The sequence below is a fragment of the Phytophthora sojae genome, assembly GCF_000149755.1.
Source record: "Phytophthora sojae unplaced genomic scaffold PHYSOscaffold_3, whole genome shotgun sequence".
Classification (NCBI taxonomy): Eukaryota; Oomycota; class Peronosporomycetes; order Peronosporales; family Peronosporaceae; genus Phytophthora; species Phytophthora sojae.
In genome coordinates this window covers 7375292-7392917 of record NW_009258117.1, presented here as the reverse complement: position 1 = coordinate 7392917, position 17626 = coordinate 7375292, and the positions used below count along the sequence as shown (strand labels likewise).

At 52.7% G+C, this 17626-nt stretch overlaps 10 protein-coding genes across 10 annotated transcripts; 3 read left to right on the top strand and 7 right to left on the bottom strand.

Annotated features, from left to right (window-relative positions):
- Window positions 1-16: 16 nt before the first annotated feature.
- Window positions 17-3486, bottom strand: PHYSODRAFT_247428 (hypothetical protein; the record flags this gene model as incomplete). Its single annotated transcript, XM_009526074.1, has 4 exons — window positions 17-1860; window positions 1927-2257; window positions 2333-2455; window positions 2809-3486. 4 exons carry the CDS (start codon window positions 3484-3486, stop codon window positions 17-19), a joined length of 2976 nt encoding a protein of 991 aa, XP_009524369.1.
- Window positions 3487-3707: 221 nt separating this feature from the next.
- On the bottom strand, window positions 3708-4010 carry PHYSODRAFT_495653 (hypothetical protein; the record flags this gene model as incomplete). Its single annotated transcript, XM_009526073.1, has 1 exon — window positions 3708-4010. One exon carries the CDS (start codon window positions 4008-4010, stop codon window positions 3708-3710), a length of 303 nt encoding a protein of 100 aa, XP_009524368.1.
- A 174-nt stretch (window positions 4011-4184) lies between these two features.
- PHYSODRAFT_444883 (hypothetical protein) lies at window positions 4185-4481 on the bottom strand (the record flags this gene model as incomplete). Its single annotated transcript, XM_009526072.1, has 1 exon — window positions 4185-4481. A coding segment is annotated over one exon (297 nt), but the record flags the coding sequence as incomplete, so codon positions are not given.
- A 287-nt stretch (window positions 4482-4768) lies between these two features.
- PHYSODRAFT_488689 (hypothetical protein) lies at window positions 4769-5107 on the bottom strand (the record flags this gene model as incomplete). The annotated part of the gene is made up of 1 exon (XM_009526071.1): window positions 4769-5107. The coding sequence occupies one exon, from the start codon at window positions 5105-5107 to the stop codon at window positions 4769-4771; it is 339 nt and encodes a 112-aa protein (XP_009524366.1).
- A 1275-nt stretch (window positions 5108-6382) lies between these two features.
- On the bottom strand, window positions 6383-8137 carry PHYSODRAFT_313738 (hypothetical protein; the record flags this gene model as incomplete). Its single annotated transcript, XM_009526070.1, has 2 exons — window positions 6383-7048; window positions 7280-8137. 2 exons carry the CDS (start codon window positions 8135-8137, stop codon window positions 6383-6385), a joined length of 1524 nt encoding a protein of 507 aa, XP_009524365.1.
- Window positions 8138-8253: 116 nt separating this feature from the next.
- PHYSODRAFT_557589 (hypothetical protein) lies at window positions 8254-8939 on the top strand (the record flags this gene model as incomplete). The annotated part of the gene is made up of 3 exons (XM_009526069.1): window positions 8254-8485; window positions 8563-8665; window positions 8741-8939. Exons 1-3 carry the CDS (start codon window positions 8269-8271, stop codon window positions 8937-8939), a joined length of 519 nt encoding a protein of 172 aa, XP_009524364.1. The 5' UTR covers window positions 8254-8268.
- Window positions 8940-9610: 671 nt separating this feature from the next.
- PHYSODRAFT_464273 (hypothetical protein) lies at window positions 9611-10057 on the top strand (the record flags this gene model as incomplete). The annotated part of the gene is made up of 1 exon (XM_009526068.1): window positions 9611-10057. A coding segment is annotated over one exon (447 nt), but the record flags the coding sequence as incomplete, so codon positions are not given.
- Window positions 10058-10141: 84 nt separating this feature from the next.
- PHYSODRAFT_400381 (hypothetical protein) lies at window positions 10142-10816 on the top strand (the record flags this gene model as incomplete). The annotated part of the gene is given in 2 exon segments (XM_009526067.1): window positions 10142-10352; window positions 10365-10816. Coding segments are annotated over 2 exon segments (663 nt in total), but the record flags the coding sequence as incomplete, so codon positions are not given.
- A 976-nt stretch (window positions 10817-11792) lies between these two features.
- Window positions 11793-12836, bottom strand: PHYSODRAFT_495386 (hypothetical protein; the record flags this gene model as incomplete). The annotated part of the gene is made up of 2 exons (XM_009526066.1): window positions 11793-12353; window positions 12672-12836. Coding segments are annotated over 2 exons (726 nt in total), but the record flags the coding sequence as incomplete, so codon positions are not given.
- Window positions 12837-13666: 830 nt separating this feature from the next.
- Window positions 13667-13840, bottom strand: PHYSODRAFT_414414 (hypothetical protein; the record flags this gene model as incomplete). Its single annotated transcript, XM_009526065.1, has 1 exon — window positions 13667-13840. A coding segment is annotated over one exon (174 nt), but the record flags the coding sequence as incomplete, so codon positions are not given.
- Window positions 13841-17626: the final 3786 nt, after the last annotated feature.

The window sequence follows — 17626 nt, the reverse complement described above, 5'->3', positions numbered from 1 at the left end:
CACTACAGTGTAGTGACTACATCACTGCCACATCGGCTTCGAAGAAATCCCACGGCACCACAACGTTCGTGTCGGTATACTCGCTGTAGATGCGCTTGGAAATGGAAAACGAGTCTCCGACGGTAGTCGTTGGATATTTTTCATGGCTAAGTTGCCACTTCAACTCAAACGCGATGCGCCTCTTCTTCAACCCCTTCTCATCCATTTCACGACGATCAGTGTACGCGCTGCAGACCTCTGTAAGCCACATGGTCCAACGCGGCAAGTAGTAACTCTTGACGAGTCCGGCCCACTCCTTCCCAGCGTAGTCATGGATAGCCTCGTTGTTGTTGTCGCCCCAGCGGGTCACCTGGTTGCGAGCTTCGTACTCGTAGTACTCCTGCAGTTTGGTTCTGGTGACGCTGTCGCCACCGATATTTAGATCTCCAGCAAGGTTCAACGCATCCGCAACCCAATTGCCCAGCAAGAAATCTTCGTTCGTGGCGAGGATTTCCTCAAGGCGGTTGATTGTCGTTAGCATGGTCTTCGTCAATTCACACACCTCGTTGGCTGGAGCGGATTTTGCGCTGTAGATAACCTTTAGGTGCTGGTACTGCTCCAATAACTTGTTGCTCAGAAATTGTTTAGTCACATCCACCAGATCGTGTCGATACGTGTCAACATTGCGCAACTCGTCTCCAGCCAGCAGGAGTTCCTTCCAGGCGAGAACGATGTCCTTCGGGTCGTATTTGATCAGCGTCGGCTGGAACCTGTCGTAGAGAAGCCTCCAGTGCGGGATCAGACACACCAGACTCTTCGTCACCCCACCGTAGGCGAGTGTTCGATTGTAAACTGACCGCGATAGATAACTCCATGCACGCTCCACGTGCTCATTTTGCGTGTGATAGCGTCGACTCGCATACTTCGACACCCATTCGTCCACGTCGAGTGGGGAATCCTCCCACGCCATCTGTAGGGTGAGATCGTACACGACGTAGTTCTGGAATATACCCTCCATCGTTAGCCCAACGCCAACCATCGTACCATTCCCATCGCGCTGGGCTTGAACGGGAGCCGTGGCCAGAGTCGGTAGATCGCCACGCATTCCAGTGTTCCCACCAAAGTTGTGCAGTACTGAGTAGATCCAGTTCTTGCCGAAGTAGTTGTCCATCTTGTTCCAGATAGGCACCGCTTCACTGTAGAAGTCGAGGATGATCAGCTTGTCGGTTGGCACACCTTCCAGATACGCTTTGACGCGCGGTCTGGTCCAGTAGTGTGGGTCGTCCACGAACGGCCAGCCCTGCATGAGCCAAACCGCGTTCGGGTCAGCCGCCGTCATGCCGTCGATCACAGCACGCGCCGCCCCCTTCAACTCGGACAGGTCGGTGAACTCCGGTGCCATCTCCATGTACGTATCACACTGATACAGCGACGACGTGTAGTTGTACAGTGCACGCTGTTCCTCCAGAAAAGCCTTGCCAATTTCACGGTACAACGGGTCTGTAGGCTCGATCATGTAGACGCAGCAGTACTGGTCCGTGAAGTTGCCCCAATTCGGCGACCGCGTGAAATTCGCATTCGGAAGAGTGAGCTTCAGATCTTCCGGGACGTGGCCGGCAAACGCAGGCAGAGCTGGGATCATGCCGAACTCGCGCATGCGCTGGAGAATGCGCAACTGGAGCTCATGCTGGTTGTCGATAAATGCTTGAGGTAGTGGGCCCTTGACCCAACTCCCACGCAAGTTCCCCATTCGACCCCAAGACAAGAACGCGGAGCCAGCGAAGAACTTGCCCAGACCCTCGTAGCTCACGTTGTAATACTTGTGGAAGGTGTTCTGCCACACCTTTTCCTGACCGGTGAACGCCAGCGGCATGTTGATACCTGGAACGAATGGAAATTCGTTAGCAGGGCACTCGGTAGGGATGTATGGACCACGTATCTACTAACCGTTTAGTGCCATCCAGTCGATGTGCTTTTCCCACTGCGGCCAGCTCCAGGCCCACAGCGAGTAGCTGCCCGTGTCCACGTTCTGGTAGTACGAGAACTTGGAGCTCCTCTTGTGGCGCACCCGTTCGTCCACTTTGGGCAGTTTGTCCGGTAGCTGCAGTTTGTGGTTCTCCCAGTCGGTTTGAGTGCGTAACACCGACTTGAAGTACCATTGCAGGCCGTACGCCATGGCGGTGGCCGAGTTCGCTGCGATCTCGAGCTTGTCGCCGTCGCTTCCGAGCTCGAACACGTCCAGTTCATCGGAGTCCGACGGCAGCACGCGAAGCGAGATCTGGTGCGTTCACAACCGTAAAATTTAGCTGATGGACTGCAAGCAAGTGTAATAGCGAATAATGCAATAGAGAACCTGGTCGTTGTACTTTGGCCCCAGGCGTCGGTTGATAAGCCCCCGCGTAGCAGCCACCGGATCGTGCGGCTCCGCGTTCTTCTTCAGTCGAGCGACCGACGCCTCCACCCCTCCCCCAAGACCCTGCATTACCAGGATGCAAATAACCATCGCAAACGCAACGGTGCAGGCCATGCTGATTCTACGCAGCCGCGCTATAGTTCTCTCCAAGCTCCGAGATATCTTCTTTCTTAGCTCGAGCCCCCCGCTGCAAATCAGTAAGTGGCGTCGGTTCAGGATCTCTCACGTAGCCTGTCCTTCACGGAAAGAAGGGCGGGACTCATCGGCGACCACTTCAACAAGCACTAGCAAACCCTTGTTTCATTTCTGTTGCTGTTCATACCTTACTGGTCGCATAGTGCATTGAGCACGCAGATACACACACACGCCCACGCTGCTTCTCCTCTTTCTGCTCTCTCTTTTTACGGCTCCAGCACGAAAAGTCTGAAGGACCGAGTGGACGTCATCGTAGATCCGGAGATTGGCACGTGCTCGAGCAGCGTGAGTCCCGCCTTCTTGAACGTCGTGAGCAGCTCCCTCTCGTACGTGACGTGACCGAAGTCGATGGTCGTGAGGAACTTGAGCAGCGGCTTGCCGATCTCCACGAGCGTCGAGTGGCTGGTCTGAATGGTCTGCGTCACGTACACGCGGCCGGTCTTGGGCTTCAACATGGCCGCGCAGTGCTGCAGCGCCTTCACGGCGTCAGGCATGAGCATGAGCGACGAGCTGAAGTACACGGCGTCGTACGGGCCCGGCCCGGAGAAGTCGTAGATGGACGCGTGGTGCACCTGCACACAACTCGCCAGCTGTCTCTCGCCCAGCAGCGCACGGCACCGCGTCACGTAGTCGGCGTCGTAGTCCACGCCGTCCACTTCAATGCGCTTGGCTCGCAGCTGGTCGCCGTTGTTGGCCAGCGCCAAGCCCGTGCCGATGCCCACGTCCAGCATCTTGCTGTCGGCGGGCAGGCGCCGCAGCACCTCCGCGTACCACCCGGTCGTGAGCTTCACGATAGTCGCGTCGTAGATACGGGCGCGCGCCACGCGCAGCAGTCCATACAGCGCTAACCCGCCCACAGCCGCCACAGCCAGCGGCACCAGCGTCGAGGACGACGCCATCTTTTTAAAACTTTCAAATTAAAATTTGGTTTTTGACACGCAAGTGTGAACCAAACGTAATTTACCGGAAGAGTTGATCACGTTCGTGAATACTTAGTATTACGGTCAGGAGTACACTCGTTTTGTATGGAGGAGGGTAGATTTCAGAGAATAGTCGACTTGCTTGACCTCTTCCATATTAAAACTCAACGATTCGTGCGCCATTTTAGCGCATAGAGGGATCAATAGTAGCTGCAGTTGCACGTTTTCCACTTCTTGGCGCACAGGAAGCAGAACTCGTGGTGGTTCAAGCACATCATGCGGTTGCACCCAACCGACTTCTGCACGCCAACTCCGCACCCAGGACACTGCACACCACTGTTCTCCCTCACCACACGAGCATAGTCGCGATCCGACTGCAGGTCGAGCGTGCTCCAGTGCTTGTCCTTGAGGAACCGCTCGTAAGTCTGGAACTCAAAGGCATCCAGCGCCTCGCGCACGTACTCGGACGGGAACTCGCGCTTGCAGCAGTGAGCAGGCACCATGGCGCGATCACGAACACCCATGCGACAGCGAGTCGCAACGCACTTGGTGCAGTAGAGGTGGCCACACGTTAAAACGCGTCGCGTCTTCTGGTCATCTTGAGGAGCTAAACAGCACGTGCAAACTGGAGGTGGCTTGGACTCGATGTCCAGGTCCGTGAGGTCCACCACAACTAGTGACTCGTCCGCCTCGCTGTCCGTTTCCAGGCTGGTGTCGGTGGGATCCAACAACTTGCGCTCCTCCTTGGCGTAGAAACTCAACGCGATCGCCTCGTCCAGGCGACTTTGCTCGGCAAGACGGATTTCTTCGCGGTACACTTCCAACGCGTACACCTCGGCGAGTTGGGCTTCGACTGTAGCCTCGTCGACTTCATCGACGAAGTCAATCGTGTCGGAGTTGAGATAGACCACGTGCTCGAATGGGCCATCAGCACCAGGTTCTTTCAGCTCTTGCACTCTCGGCAGGACGTCCATGGTGTCACCAGCAGGAAAATTGGACAATGAATCTGCAAAAGACCTGGAGGTTTGTCCAGCCACAGTAATGAAGGAAAATGGTTTATCCAACCGTTAGATGGTGTTGGCTTCGATGGCCCTTCCCAGGAAGTTCTCAAGATTGTACGGCAATGAATAAACGATAGTACTTCAAGTGAAGTGATGGAATAACGACATTGAACACTTGAAAACCAAAACAAAATGAAAAAAAAAACTAACTTACGGTGCTCTTCATCAAGTTGACCGTGCACTGCCAGCTCCACCGCCGCTTAGTGGTACTGGTAGATGCGGCCGCAAGTGCAGATTGTCTGCAGGCAGTTCCAACAGAAGCCGTGGCCGAGCGAGCACCGCATGGCATGGCACCCGGAGACTTTAACAACCCCGATGCCGCAAACCGGGCACTGTTTCCCCTTGTTCTTACGCACCACCGTCGCGTACTCCTTGTCCGACTTGAGTGTCGACGTCTTCGGGTCGCGCTCAGCAACATAGCGTTGGTACTGCTCAAATTGGGTCTTGGTCAGCACACTCTTCACGTAATCAATCGGAAGTTCCTTCGAGCAGCAACGAACCGGAACATTGTTGCGATTGCTCAGACTCCGCTTCGCCATCGTCTTCAGACACGGTAGACAGTAGCCGTGACTGCAAGGCCCAATGCGTAGTTTGGCAGGCAGAAATTCCTCGAAGCACGAGGCGCACTCTCTCTTACCGTCGTCCTTTGGGTTGGCCGTCTTCTTCGCTCTCTTGGCAGGACCCTTGCCCTTCGCCTTTTGCGAGACTGCAGCCGGCGTTTCCTCTGGTGCGGCCTTGCGTTTGCTTCCAACTGTGCTTGGGGTAGTGACGTCCGTGGGCTTGTACATATATTTCGCGTACGTCGTCCACTCTCGTCCCGAGATGATGAGTCTCACCAACTCCAGCGGTAGCGCCTTGTTGCAGCAGCTAACTGGAACAGCATTCCCGAACGGGGCCATCGTTAGATATCCCCGAACGGCAGCTTCCAGGCAGTTGCGGCAAACTCCATGGCCGCAAGGAGCTTTGGTTGACGACACGTATGGCCCACGACACTTGCAAAGCTTCTCCCCACTTGCTGTCGCCAAAGGTTGGTTGGTCGAGGCTCGAATGCTCGCGGTGGCAGCTCCACCTTGAGTCGCAACTTGTTGCTTGGCAAGTCGGGCCTTGGAACTGCGCGTAACATAACGTGGTCCGGCCGGTGAGGCTGAGGCGATGACCGGGAAAGAATTTCCTTGACCGATAGTCGTAGTTACAAAGGCATCAAGTACAAGAGTACTTGGGCGTAGTTTCATCTCGAGGTCGCTGTCCGTCTTCTGGGCACTGTTACTGGCAGGTGTCGATCCAGCGGCCGCGTTCATATCCGTAGTCTGGTTCGCTCCCTTGGCGGCATCCGCGTTGGTACGGGGAGAGCTTAACAGGAACGAATAGTAAACATTTTCTTCGTACGCCAAAACTTCGCGAATGTAGTCATTAGGGACCACTTTGTTGCAGCACAACAGCGGAGCCTTCGTGGACGACAGCACCTCTCGCGTCAATTGGGCTAAGCACACTTGGCAAAAGATGTGCCCACACAGTAGCGGGAAGAGCTGCGTGGAGCCCAACTCCGACCACGGAAAGTCTTTCGAGCACCGGGAGCATTGCTCTGGACGCAGTTGACGAGTTTTCATGGTTCCCACCCAACTGTCGAGAAAGTCAGAGTGATCAGTGCACAATGAGTGCGTGAGTTGTGGGACGCGGCGATCAGCTTTTTGTTCGTTGAGGAACAAGTTGGAAATGACGACGGCGTTGAAGCCATCAATGCACGCAACCAAAAGTCAACGTATGCAATTAAATGCAGTGCTTGACGTAAGCACTCGCAGCATTACGACAGCACGCTACTCGCCGAGAATCGCACGCACCTCCGCTTCCGGGATGAGCGGGCAGTTGCACGACCCCCAGAACTGCAAACACGTGTAGCAAAACTGGTGCCCGTTTGGACACGTCATGTGCACGCAGCCGAAGTCACGCTGCACGCCGATGCCGCATCCAGGGCACTGCTTAGCGCCCATCGCCTTCACCGTCGCCGTGTACTCGGCATCAGACGTGAGGTCCGATATCTTCCAGTCCTTCTCGGTCATGAGCTTCTGGTACTTAGCGTAGTCAGCGGCACCCCGCAAGGATTCACGGACGTAGTCATGGGGCAGCTCCTTCTTGCAGCAACGGAGAGGCACAAGCGCGCGGTCGCCCAACGCCAGACGACACATGCGCAGAAGGCACGGATGGCAGTAGTGGTGTCCGCAAGGAGCAACCCTCAGCTGGCACACGTTTTTCTTCGCAGCGCAACTCGCACAGTCCGCGCGCGCAGGGTCCGCTTTATTGCGTCGGACCAAGTACATTGCGTACTCCGAATGGCTCAGCCCAATCTCCACTTGGTCCAGAGCGATCTCCTTGCTGCACTTCCAGCACGTCGCCGACGTTGCGTTCTTGAGAGCTTCCGCGCACGCCTTGGAGAGGCACTTGAAGCACACAGGATGGCGGCACCGCGACAGCGTGACCAGACCCTTCTTCTTGGAGCAGCACGAGTTGGCAGTCTTCGTTTTCCGTTTGCCCCGTGCCTTGGACGTGACAGTTGAAGGCATGACCCACGACGCCTCACTGCTTCGAGTCGGTCGCTCTCTTTCAAGTATATTGTGCCGTTGCACCCGTTAGCCCCCAAACACTTGCCGACGAACTCTTCCACGGGGTAACCTCGTCCCAGCGTCCGCCAATCAACTTCTCCACCTTCAACGCACCGTCTCGCAGCAGAAGAAGCGCGTGACAACCTTGGACACCCTCGTCACTCCATGCAGCATCGCCAGCGCCACTAGCAGCAGTCCGAACGCCGTCGTGTACACTGCAAATGGGTACTGCTTCGTTAGCCCATCCAAGTGCACGGGCACGCGCTTGTCTCCGATCAAGAAGCCGAGAACCCCCACCACCAGCACCACCGCCAGCAGCTGCATCGCCCCCACGAGCACCTTGAAGCAGCCAAAGTACACCGTCGCGAGCACGGACCGGGGCGACGTGGAGCCCAGCGACCTGTCGAACCTCGGGCGCGGCTCGAACACCTGCCCCCTAGTCCCTCCGAGCGGCGGGGGCACTCGAATCGGCAGCAACGGATGCAGTTCGTCGCTGCTGGTCATGGGCCCCCACTCCGCCAAGTCCATGTCGATGCAGTCCGCCGCCGACGCAGCCAGCGCGTTGTAGATGAAGGCGTCCGTGCAGCACAAGTAGAAGACGACGTGCAGTAGGCCACGGAAGACCAGCACCACACAGCCGAACAGAGGCATGGTGACCACGGCCAGAGCGGCCCCAGTCCACACCACCAGCGCCCCGATCACGCTCAGCGCGGCGCTGCAGCCGTTGAACAGCAGCATGCGCGTGATCTGGCTCGCCAGCGTGCACGGCCGCACCAGGTTGCAGCCGGCAGGGCGGCGCACGACAGTCACGCGGCGTCGAGGGCGGTAACTCGACAGCGTTTGGGGCTGCGCGTGCGAGTACAGCGGACTGAAGTCGGCTACGGCTTGGTACATGTGCTGGGAAGGCGGGAACTGGTCACTGGCGCCGTAGGGGGTGGACGCCGAGCGCGGCGGAGACGACAGGAACATCATTGGAGCTCTTCGCACTTTTAGTCGTTGGAATTCTGAGAATTTAGTCTTTAGTAGACAGATTTGGTCAGGACTAAACTATTTGCCTCGAAAAGGGCCTCAGCTTTGCATCGCCAGTTGACACTACAGTAGAGATGGGTGACTCGCAGAACTGGTCGTCGTTCGAGGAGCCCGAGGCGCCCAAGCGTCCGAGCGCCGCGAGTGTGCAGGCGGATGACGCGCAGAAGGCGGACGACAAGTTCGGCAAGGGCCTGAGCGCGCTGACGGAGCCCGTGGCGGTGCGCAACCTGCGCAACCGCCTCATCTTCGGCAGTCTCGTGGGCTTCGTCACGGGCGCCACCTTCGGAGGCAGTACGTTGCAGCACACACTGTAGCAAATTAAGAAGTGGAGAGGTGACTAAGTTGCTGATCTGTTGCGGTGTATGCAGTTGACGGAGCCAAGCTGTACATGAAGCAGCACGGCAAGTTGGCGCCTGCTGCTCTGGGCACCATCGCGCGTGGAGCTGCCACGACGGGAGGAGCATTCTCTGGGTGGGGACACAAGTATGGGGATGTTGGCTGGTGTTGCGCATACATTTTGCTTATGATCGTTGTTGTTGCTGGTAGTTTCTTCTTCATGTATTGCGGCATCAAGACGGCGTTGGCGACGCAGCGCGAGGATGATCTGGCCAGTGCTGCGGTTTCAACGGTTGCGGCTGGTCTTCCGTTCGTGCGCTCTGCGATTATGAAGCAGAATCTGCCATACGCGGTGATGCTGGTGGCGCTTGACCACTTTCACGAGGAACTCAACGAGTACCGTAAATAAAGGGGTGTCGACGCATGCTCCTCGCGATAGTTGCCCTAATTCTTGTGTTTTTGCGCCACCTTATCAACCCTCTTGAATGGGATGATCTAGGCGGATGTCTGCGCCAAGTTGTGTAGCCCAAAAGTGAGCGTATAGGGTGTAGCAACAGTGTGCCTAAGGTTGCACACCACAGTCGGCGATACACACAGCCCAAGTGGCTCGAGTCAAGTCAATACGCTCGCCGTTAATCGTACAAGTCTGTTTTTACCTCGAAGCTCCAGTTGGAGGCCGTAATAGAAAGATTTCGCAAGTGTCCGAATCCGATTCCAGTTTCGCTTACGGATGCAAAATTTGGGACGAGGGTGTCAAAATATACAGATTTTCAGGACAAAACATACAGACGGGGGCATTCCATACCAGATGGGGCTGCGTCATACATATCATGTACAGAACATACGAGCGGGGTATCGATATACAAGCTGACCGGCGTACTTTGGCATGGTTGAACAAATAAATATTGTCAATATCTAAACATACTCGTGCTGTATTTTTGGGGAATCCCTTTGAAACCAACGACTATACGTAGCTCCCCACACAAGTGAAGTCACAAGAACAAACAACAAACTTCCAGCAATGGAGCCCTTTCAGTCCAGGCCTCCGAAGACAGCTTTAAGGCCTATCGAGACGTTGATATGTGCTGCTCGGCGGTGACACTTAAGCGCGACTTTGACGTATGCAGCGTATGCGGGGGTATGCATGCAATGACAGAGAGACGCCTTACGTGTACAAGCAAGACCTGCAGCGACATAGGGGTTTGTGCTGTTGTGTGGAAAGTGTTCACCTGTACGGCTAGCGATACCTGGACGATATGGGTGAATGAGCATGGGCACATGCGTGGTGTGGTTCCCTGCAGTACCATCCACCCTGCACGCGTGACGACGATGATGACGCAATTTCTTGCAGAACAAGATGAGTTTGGTATTCCACCACGGCTCATGCTGGTCAATTTGAAAAAGCTATTCCAGATCCCAGTGACTAGTCGTGGTTGGTCAAGCCTGAAGCAGGTGCAAAACGCGTCGAAGCGTCTTCGGAGAGACCAAGGGACGAAGTACTCTCACAAAGCTGTCCAAGATCTCGTTCGTATTCGCTGTTACCGCCCGGACCTAAACGCAGACACGGCCTATTTGTTTGGCGCGAGCTTAGACAGCGAAGGGTATGCATACGTTGGGTTGTGGTCGAATGAAGATCCTTTCATCATTGGCATAACATCATTAGCGATAATTGATGGCTGTCTGCGGTTTGCAAATTCCGGGTCGAATTGCCAGTTTCACGCAGACGCCACTTTCAAGTTAAGTGGCATAGGGTACCCAGTGGTGACGTGTGGATTTACGGACAAGGCCAGAGCCTATCAAGTGGGGGCCTTCTTCGTTGTCTGTCGGTGAACAGCGCACGAATACACCGAGTGTTTCCGCAGCTTCGTGGAGCTTATACGTGAAGTGCGTGGGGTCTCCCTCCAAGTGGACACACGCGGAAGACGCCCAATACATCGCAGTAGAGTCTGTTTCGGCGTTTGCGGATGCTTCTTCCATGTGTTGTACTATGTGCGGAAGAGAATCCAGCATCTACCGACCAAAATAAGAATGATGGTGATGTCATTGATCGTTGACATGCACTATGCCACCGGTTTGCTGGACTTTGAGCTGTGCATAGATCATGAGCTGCAGAAATGGAAGGGGACCACGCATCTGAAAGAATTCGCGACTTATTTCGACTCACAATGGCGCAAGGGCTGGTACTGGAGATGGCAGACATATCACACCCCCGCTGGATATGTGTCCACCAACAATCCATGTGAGAATCTGAACGGCGCCATAAAGCTTTTCTTACAGCGGCGTCGACATCACATGCGACGGCTTCTTCTCAAACTTTGTGATTTCATCGAGTCCATCACCCCATTGGAACCTGCTAAGCCGAATTACACACCTAAGCCGACTACAGACGTCGTGAATGCGGCAATCACAATGGCGGAAGCTTCCCGCGTACAATTCGAGCGCACGTCGGACCCAAATCTGATACGGGTTCTCGAAATTGTTGATGTCACGTCCAGCGCTAGCGAAGGTGATGAGGCGGTATGTCACTTTAGGTCATCGTTTGACGAGGTGGATTCACCAAGCGTTGAGGGTGTGTCAGAGGTCGCGCCTCGAACCACTAGCACCATGGCTTTATTCCGTACTCTGACATCGGGGAGGGGTGAGCTCTCGGGGGGGGGGGGCGAGGCGGTCTCGAATGAACAGGATCCCAGCACGGACGATACTACTGATCAGCTCCTACAAAACCCAAACGAGGATTCTGAAGAACAAGAGGAACTACGTATCAAGGAGAAGGACCTGTATGACCTCACCACAAAATGGTCTCTCCGTCGCGCACATCAACTGGGAATGCCAACCGAGGGGTGGCTAGTAGATCTCAAACTCAAAGTTTGTGGATGCCGGTACTTTGGCAAGTTTCTGATATGTGCACACCTGGTTGCTGCTCAGCAAAAGTATGGTATCATCACTTTTGCACCAAACAAAATCGAAAAACCGGTAACTCGGGTGACTGGAAAGTCCAATACCAAGCGTAGCTGCGCCAAGGTGCCGAAAAGATCAAGCAAAAAGCGCTCATCGAAAAACCAGAAACCTCGGGCCAAGGCTGTATCAACAAGTGGAAATGCCGTGCCTGGGTTAACGGGCAGACCGCCTCTTGCATCTACCGCTCTGACTGTTGAGGAAACCCTAAATGAATAAGCAAAGCAAATACATGTATTCAATCCGCTTTAGTTACTCGGCATGGTATCGTTGCAAACAAGATCACCGCGTCACTAAACCCTTGTGTCTAAAGAGATGGAATTCCATCCGCTTTGCCGAAGAGTGAGTGGGATACTTTCAGAATGGCATGATCCGGATCAGCCACCACCCCCTGCGCTCGGCACTCGTCGTGGACACTCACGACACTACTCTGATACCCTTTTAGCGCCTTCGCCAGCCTAGCCGCTGCAAACTCCGGTGAGGGGGGGGGGGGGTCAGATTGGAACTCGGGCTCGAATCGCGTCATGTTCAGCGCCGGACGAAGCACATCGGAAACTCGTATGCATACCGCTTGATACGTCTCCTCGACGATTGAGGTGCGATCCTGGGATCGAGCTAAGTGAATTGCGTGCGCTACACTTCGAACAAGTGCGTCGACGACACCACTCATATTCCCATGGTCGTACGCTGTTTGAAGCTTGAGCATGTGCTCATCAGAGGCGATACGATGGTAGTTGGCCCGAGCCGACCGTATAATGACGAGTTTGTTTTGCAAAACAGTCGCTGCTGAGCCGTTGTCCACAGTCGTACTGGCTGAATTCGTCCGGTGGGTAGAACTGTTGTCCGTCACCACGTTCCCTCCTCGCTGCTTGATAGGAGCCTTCCCTCCTCGCAGCTTGCTAGAAGCCTTCGACTTGGATTCCGAATTCATGCGATTGAAAGTCAGCGAACTTCCTGTGACCTTCTTAGCTCGCGACTTGGATGCCATTGTCGACGTGGCGGCGGAGCGGTTGAGCTTGATCGTCAGCGAACGTGTGGCCGCCGGCAAATTTGCTGTCACCTTCTTAGCTCGCGACTTCGTTGCCTTTTTCGACGTGGAGGCGGAACCCTTGCGCTTGAACGTCGGCGAGCGGGTGGTCGCCTTGATAGATCGAGCCTTAGCTGGCCTTTCAATAGGAGGCGACACTGCTCTTGGGTTTTTGCGCTCGTCGCAAACTCCATCCGTGTCCACAGGAAATGAACTGTCGGGTGTCTGCTCCATCAGCAACTGCCGTTGGTCAACAGGGAGAGCAAACCAGAGATCCCGGAGCCGCTTGCCACCGTGCCCAACAAGCCACTTTGTGTCTTTCTTCTAGCGATCCGGTTCGGACTTAGTTTTCCGTTCACGATCATAATCCCGAGCCCAATCGTTAACAGAGCTTTCAGCAAAAGCCTACACAGCGTTGTGCACACGCATCTGCGCCAGAACCTCGTGTCGTGTAGCCGGAGTAGAGAGAAATGTGGCGTGATAGCAGTACGGTGAAGAGCAAATGGAACATGAGGACGAAAATACTAAGAGCTGAGGCCTTCCTCAGCACCGAAGAAATCTGCCAGCATCGTATTTGTGGCGCAGACTAAACGAGTGTATTGAATTCGTCCGTTCTGATGAATTGTCCAGTAAAAAAGGTTCCTCACGATCAGAGATTCGCCGTTAACCAATAACCCGAAAGAAGTTCAAGCCAAAAGAACGACTGCGTTAAGAATTTAAGAGAAACTCGACAGAACTCGTGCAATAAATCAGCGTACGTAGATGTCCACACGGCGCACTAACGACACAGCTTAAATCGCACTGTCCGATTCTAACACCAGTGATCTCGTCGTCGTAGATGAATTTCTTCCCATCCATAACAGCAATAATAAAAGAGTGCGTCACTCGCAGTGACCTAAAAGCAGCTCAGATATAGACACCTTCTTCGAGCACAACTGCGCACAATTCACTTGTCGATTGGTGGCCGGTCACACCCCCGAACACGTTTTTATCCAAAATCTTCGTGCTCACTTGCTTCCGATTCCTCGAATTCGCAAACTTTACGTAGCAGCGCAATTCACCATACGTCTCCCCTCGGTCGAAATCGGTTTACCCCTTCCTGCACATTCCCTCATAAATTGACGAGCTTGAGCCATGGAGTGCGAACCGGCGTTACCCACCAGCTCAGTCGCAATACCTAGCGCGTAAAATGCACATAAGCCTTCGGGCGATGCTCCAATGTGGTGACAATGTCCATTTAGCTTGCAAAATCGGTAGTATGTAGACACTTTGGACACTTTCCACTCGTCCACCACATTGCACGCACGATCAAAGCCGTCCTCACGAAGTCCTACACCATATTCCCATGTGTCATCCCACCGAAACCCATCAGCTTCGTCACACCACTTAACCAGGTACTTAATTCCGAATTGTGTTTCTTCTCGATCGACAATAGCAAACACTACGCCACGCTCTTGGTTACGCGCGGGCGTATTGGCGGCAGACTTGGGGTCAGGGGAAGGAGAAAAAGCGCGAACCAGCGATGCCGTACCCGTGCCTAACGCCGCCACATTGGTAGGCCTACAGCTCTTCGCTCGTATCGTACCCTTCTGGGCATGTGCGATGGCCATCATTGACTTTCCCACACGCACACATAGTTTAATCCACTCGGCAGAGGTTTGCTTGTACCCCATGGCTCCGTAACCCCCGCGATGATGCCGTGGTCCCTCTGCAGCACGCATCGGTCGAACCACGGACACCACCACGAAGAGTGTAAAGCATGGTCGCTTGGTTGTTCAGCGGCTGGGCGTGGATGTGGACGAGGACGCAAAGGAAGTTGAAGTTTTTGGCAATGCTTGTTCAGTGGTCTTGAGGGCGGCAGATTTATCGTTGTGAAGAAAGAAAAGCACGCGCGACAAGGCCGTAACTTGATTGAGAGATGTAGACCACTTTTTCTTTCAGTGTGATTGAACGCTAGAGCCATCTGTCTATGTTTGTATGTTATGGAGCTACTGGCGGTATAGTTTGTCCCGCTTTTTGTATAGTCGGGACCATTCGCCAAAACCTGGCACCCCGAATGGTAGAGTACCGTCATCCTAGTGTGTGCTAATGGAGGGGTAGACTCATGGACAGCCAAACATGTCAACCATTGTCTTTAAGCGATGAAATCGGTGGAGTTCTCTATTGTGTCCTTCACTAATTCTGTCAGTCGATCAGGATCGCTAATTCAACGTCAAATCCGTGAATAATCATTGAGTAAGGGACTTGCCCTAGGATGCACGACTGAAAAGCTCGATTTAAGCATGATTTACACGGGAAATCGTGGATTGGCAGTAGCAAATGCGCCATTCCTACGATAACCAAAGCCTAAACTACAACCTGCTACAGAATGGCAGCCAATACCATCGAATCGAGGGTCGTTTGGTTATGGTAAAGCAACGAGATACGAAGCACAATATCATTTGATGCCATTTCTCAACTTGCTCCATTCTGAGCGAGGCATTGGTCCAAATTCAACCCAATGCCATGGAATGCCAGGACCGCGATTCATCAACACGCTCCAGGAAGAAGATGTTCACGTATTAATACTTGCGATAGTGGTGAAGAAGGGGGGGTCGGATTCCGACTAGGAAGTTACTTACTTGCCTTTTTAGTGCTAGCTTTGTTTGGGTTCATTGTACTAATAGCTGACCGTGAATTTGGTTGCATTGGAAGCGCAGACCAAGAAGACGGCATCTGTGGCTACCGAGAAGGTGCGCGTGGACAGGAAGATGAAAAACACTTGTGGGAGATATTTACTGTTTTATAGGTGCTGTTGTGCCCACCCAAGCAAGAACTGGATAGGCGGTTCTGGATCTGTGCTAATGCCCAACACGAGAAGAATGATTAGCTGTCATCAATCTGTGTACTAAAGTGCGATTTGAAGTTTAATGGATGCATCCCAGTGTTCATCCTATACACTAACTGTAGAGTCAGCTGTACGTGTTAATATCGGTTAGTTAGTGTCTAGTAAATTTTACTAACATGTAAGTGCCGGACGAGCATCACTAATATTTGCACCAAAAACGAAAATTACAAAAGATTTTCACACCTCAATAATTTTATCTACGCAGCGCCGATCCTTCTTGTTTTCTGTACCGTATATGACAGAAAAAGCACACGACAAAAGTCGGCATTTTCGGCCTTTTTTCGCAAAAAAGACAAAACGTAGCATTTAGCCAGGTTTCCATGACACAAGTCGGCCTTTCGATGACACAGTATCAAGGCATTTTGAGGGCTTTGACACGACATAATTGGGCAAAATGCTATATTTAATGGACATTTGCTCAATAGTTGTAATTACACTTACGAACATCAAGTAAAAATAAATCCGGACAAAATGCTTATAAAATGGGATCAGCAGGTCATAAAAAACTTATGACAAAACTCGGCATTTTCGGCGTCGAGAATGACAGAACACGGCACTTTCGAGACATTTGGATGACAGCATTTTCGAGCAAGCAGCGAATGCTTCTTTTCTGTCATAGACGGTATTCTAAGAAATACGACGCTTTCAATTCGATATCGTGGCACACATTACCTACACTCAGCAGTACTGCCGCATTAGATGCTACCAAGTCTACTCTAGTTATGCCAGAGCCGTGGATACTAGAAGTCCTAGTCGAGAGCGGATAGCCCCAACCGTTACGTATATTTTATATTTAATGGGCCTCGGCGTTCATTACAATTTTGGTCTTACGGATGGCCGACCCCCGCCAACTCGCTCTCATAATATAATTGCAGTTAATGTCTTATATTATAAGACATTATCTGCAATCATCTTTAAGGTTAATATATATCATGATTATTCTCTTGGTACTAACTCGTCTACTTACAGTCTTCAAACGTACAGCTAACAGAGTTAGCGTCTAGTAAATTTCACTAACAGCAAAACGCCCTACACTAAGGCATCCATCCTAGTGTAATTCGGAATTATCGTATTGTGTCTTTCATTTAATTTGTCGGTGGCAAAATCGGACTTCACGCCCAATTTTCGTTTTTTAAAACAAGGGAGGTAGTCAGTAATCAGTTCTACAGTAGTATATCTTCCCTGATATCAGAGTCCGATTTTCCTGTCCGCTCCTCCGGATTTGCTCTCGTTTTCGCTCAAAGAATCGAATGGAGTTGATGTTTCGCCATTTATGACTTAAGCTCGGAACGCGCTATCGCTTTCCGTCGATTTCTATTGAAAAGCGGAATCGGATCACCATCCCTCCGATTTTTCAAATTACGGTAGAGCCCCCTTATTTTACCTCGTAACCCAAAGTCAGTAATAAAACTGATAGTTTTTGAGGTCCGTTAAGCCAAAAAGACTGAAGATACAATAGCACCTTGGTTATTTGAGTGAAAGAAACCAACACTAACCTCGTCACCACCTTGGGACGTACACGACCAAATGGTTTGTGCAGTCGCCTATCGACAGTCACGGACAGCGAGGACGGGTAGAAGGCTCAGGAGGTGGTCGTGCTACGGAGGTATGACAGTCAAGCCGATGCAGATCCCAGACAAGGCGAAAGCCAGTAAAGAGGCCGGGATCAAGGCCAAGCAGACCGAAGAGAAGGAGACCGCTGAAGAGGCGGAGGAGAGATAAAACAAAACAAGGATGAGGACATCAAAGTTGACGAAGATAAGGTCGGCGAGATCATGGTCGAGGAGGCCAATGCCGAGGAGACCAAGGACAAGGAGACCAAGGAGGACAAGGCCGATAATGACAAGTTGTATCCTTCTTACTTTTTAATTCGCTAGCGCGAGCAACAAATACACACAGGGTGGCCAACAGTAATAGCCATGCACTTATATGTGTGCTCTGCATCGGAACGGAAGTTCTTAGTGGCGGGAAGGCAGTGCTGTACTATCGGCATCAACCTTTTCTTGAACTCAAGATCTTATCCAATATTGGGGCGTAGATATCAAATTTGCTTATGAACAGTAGAAGTCTGAATAGTACGTGTGCTAATGGAGGGGTGAGCACATGGACAACTAAACGCACCACAGCTGTTACCCGTAGTCTCCAAACGATGTAATCGGTAGGATTATTTTATCACTTCTGTATTCTGAGCGAGCCATCAGTCCAAACTCAACTCAACGCCATGCTG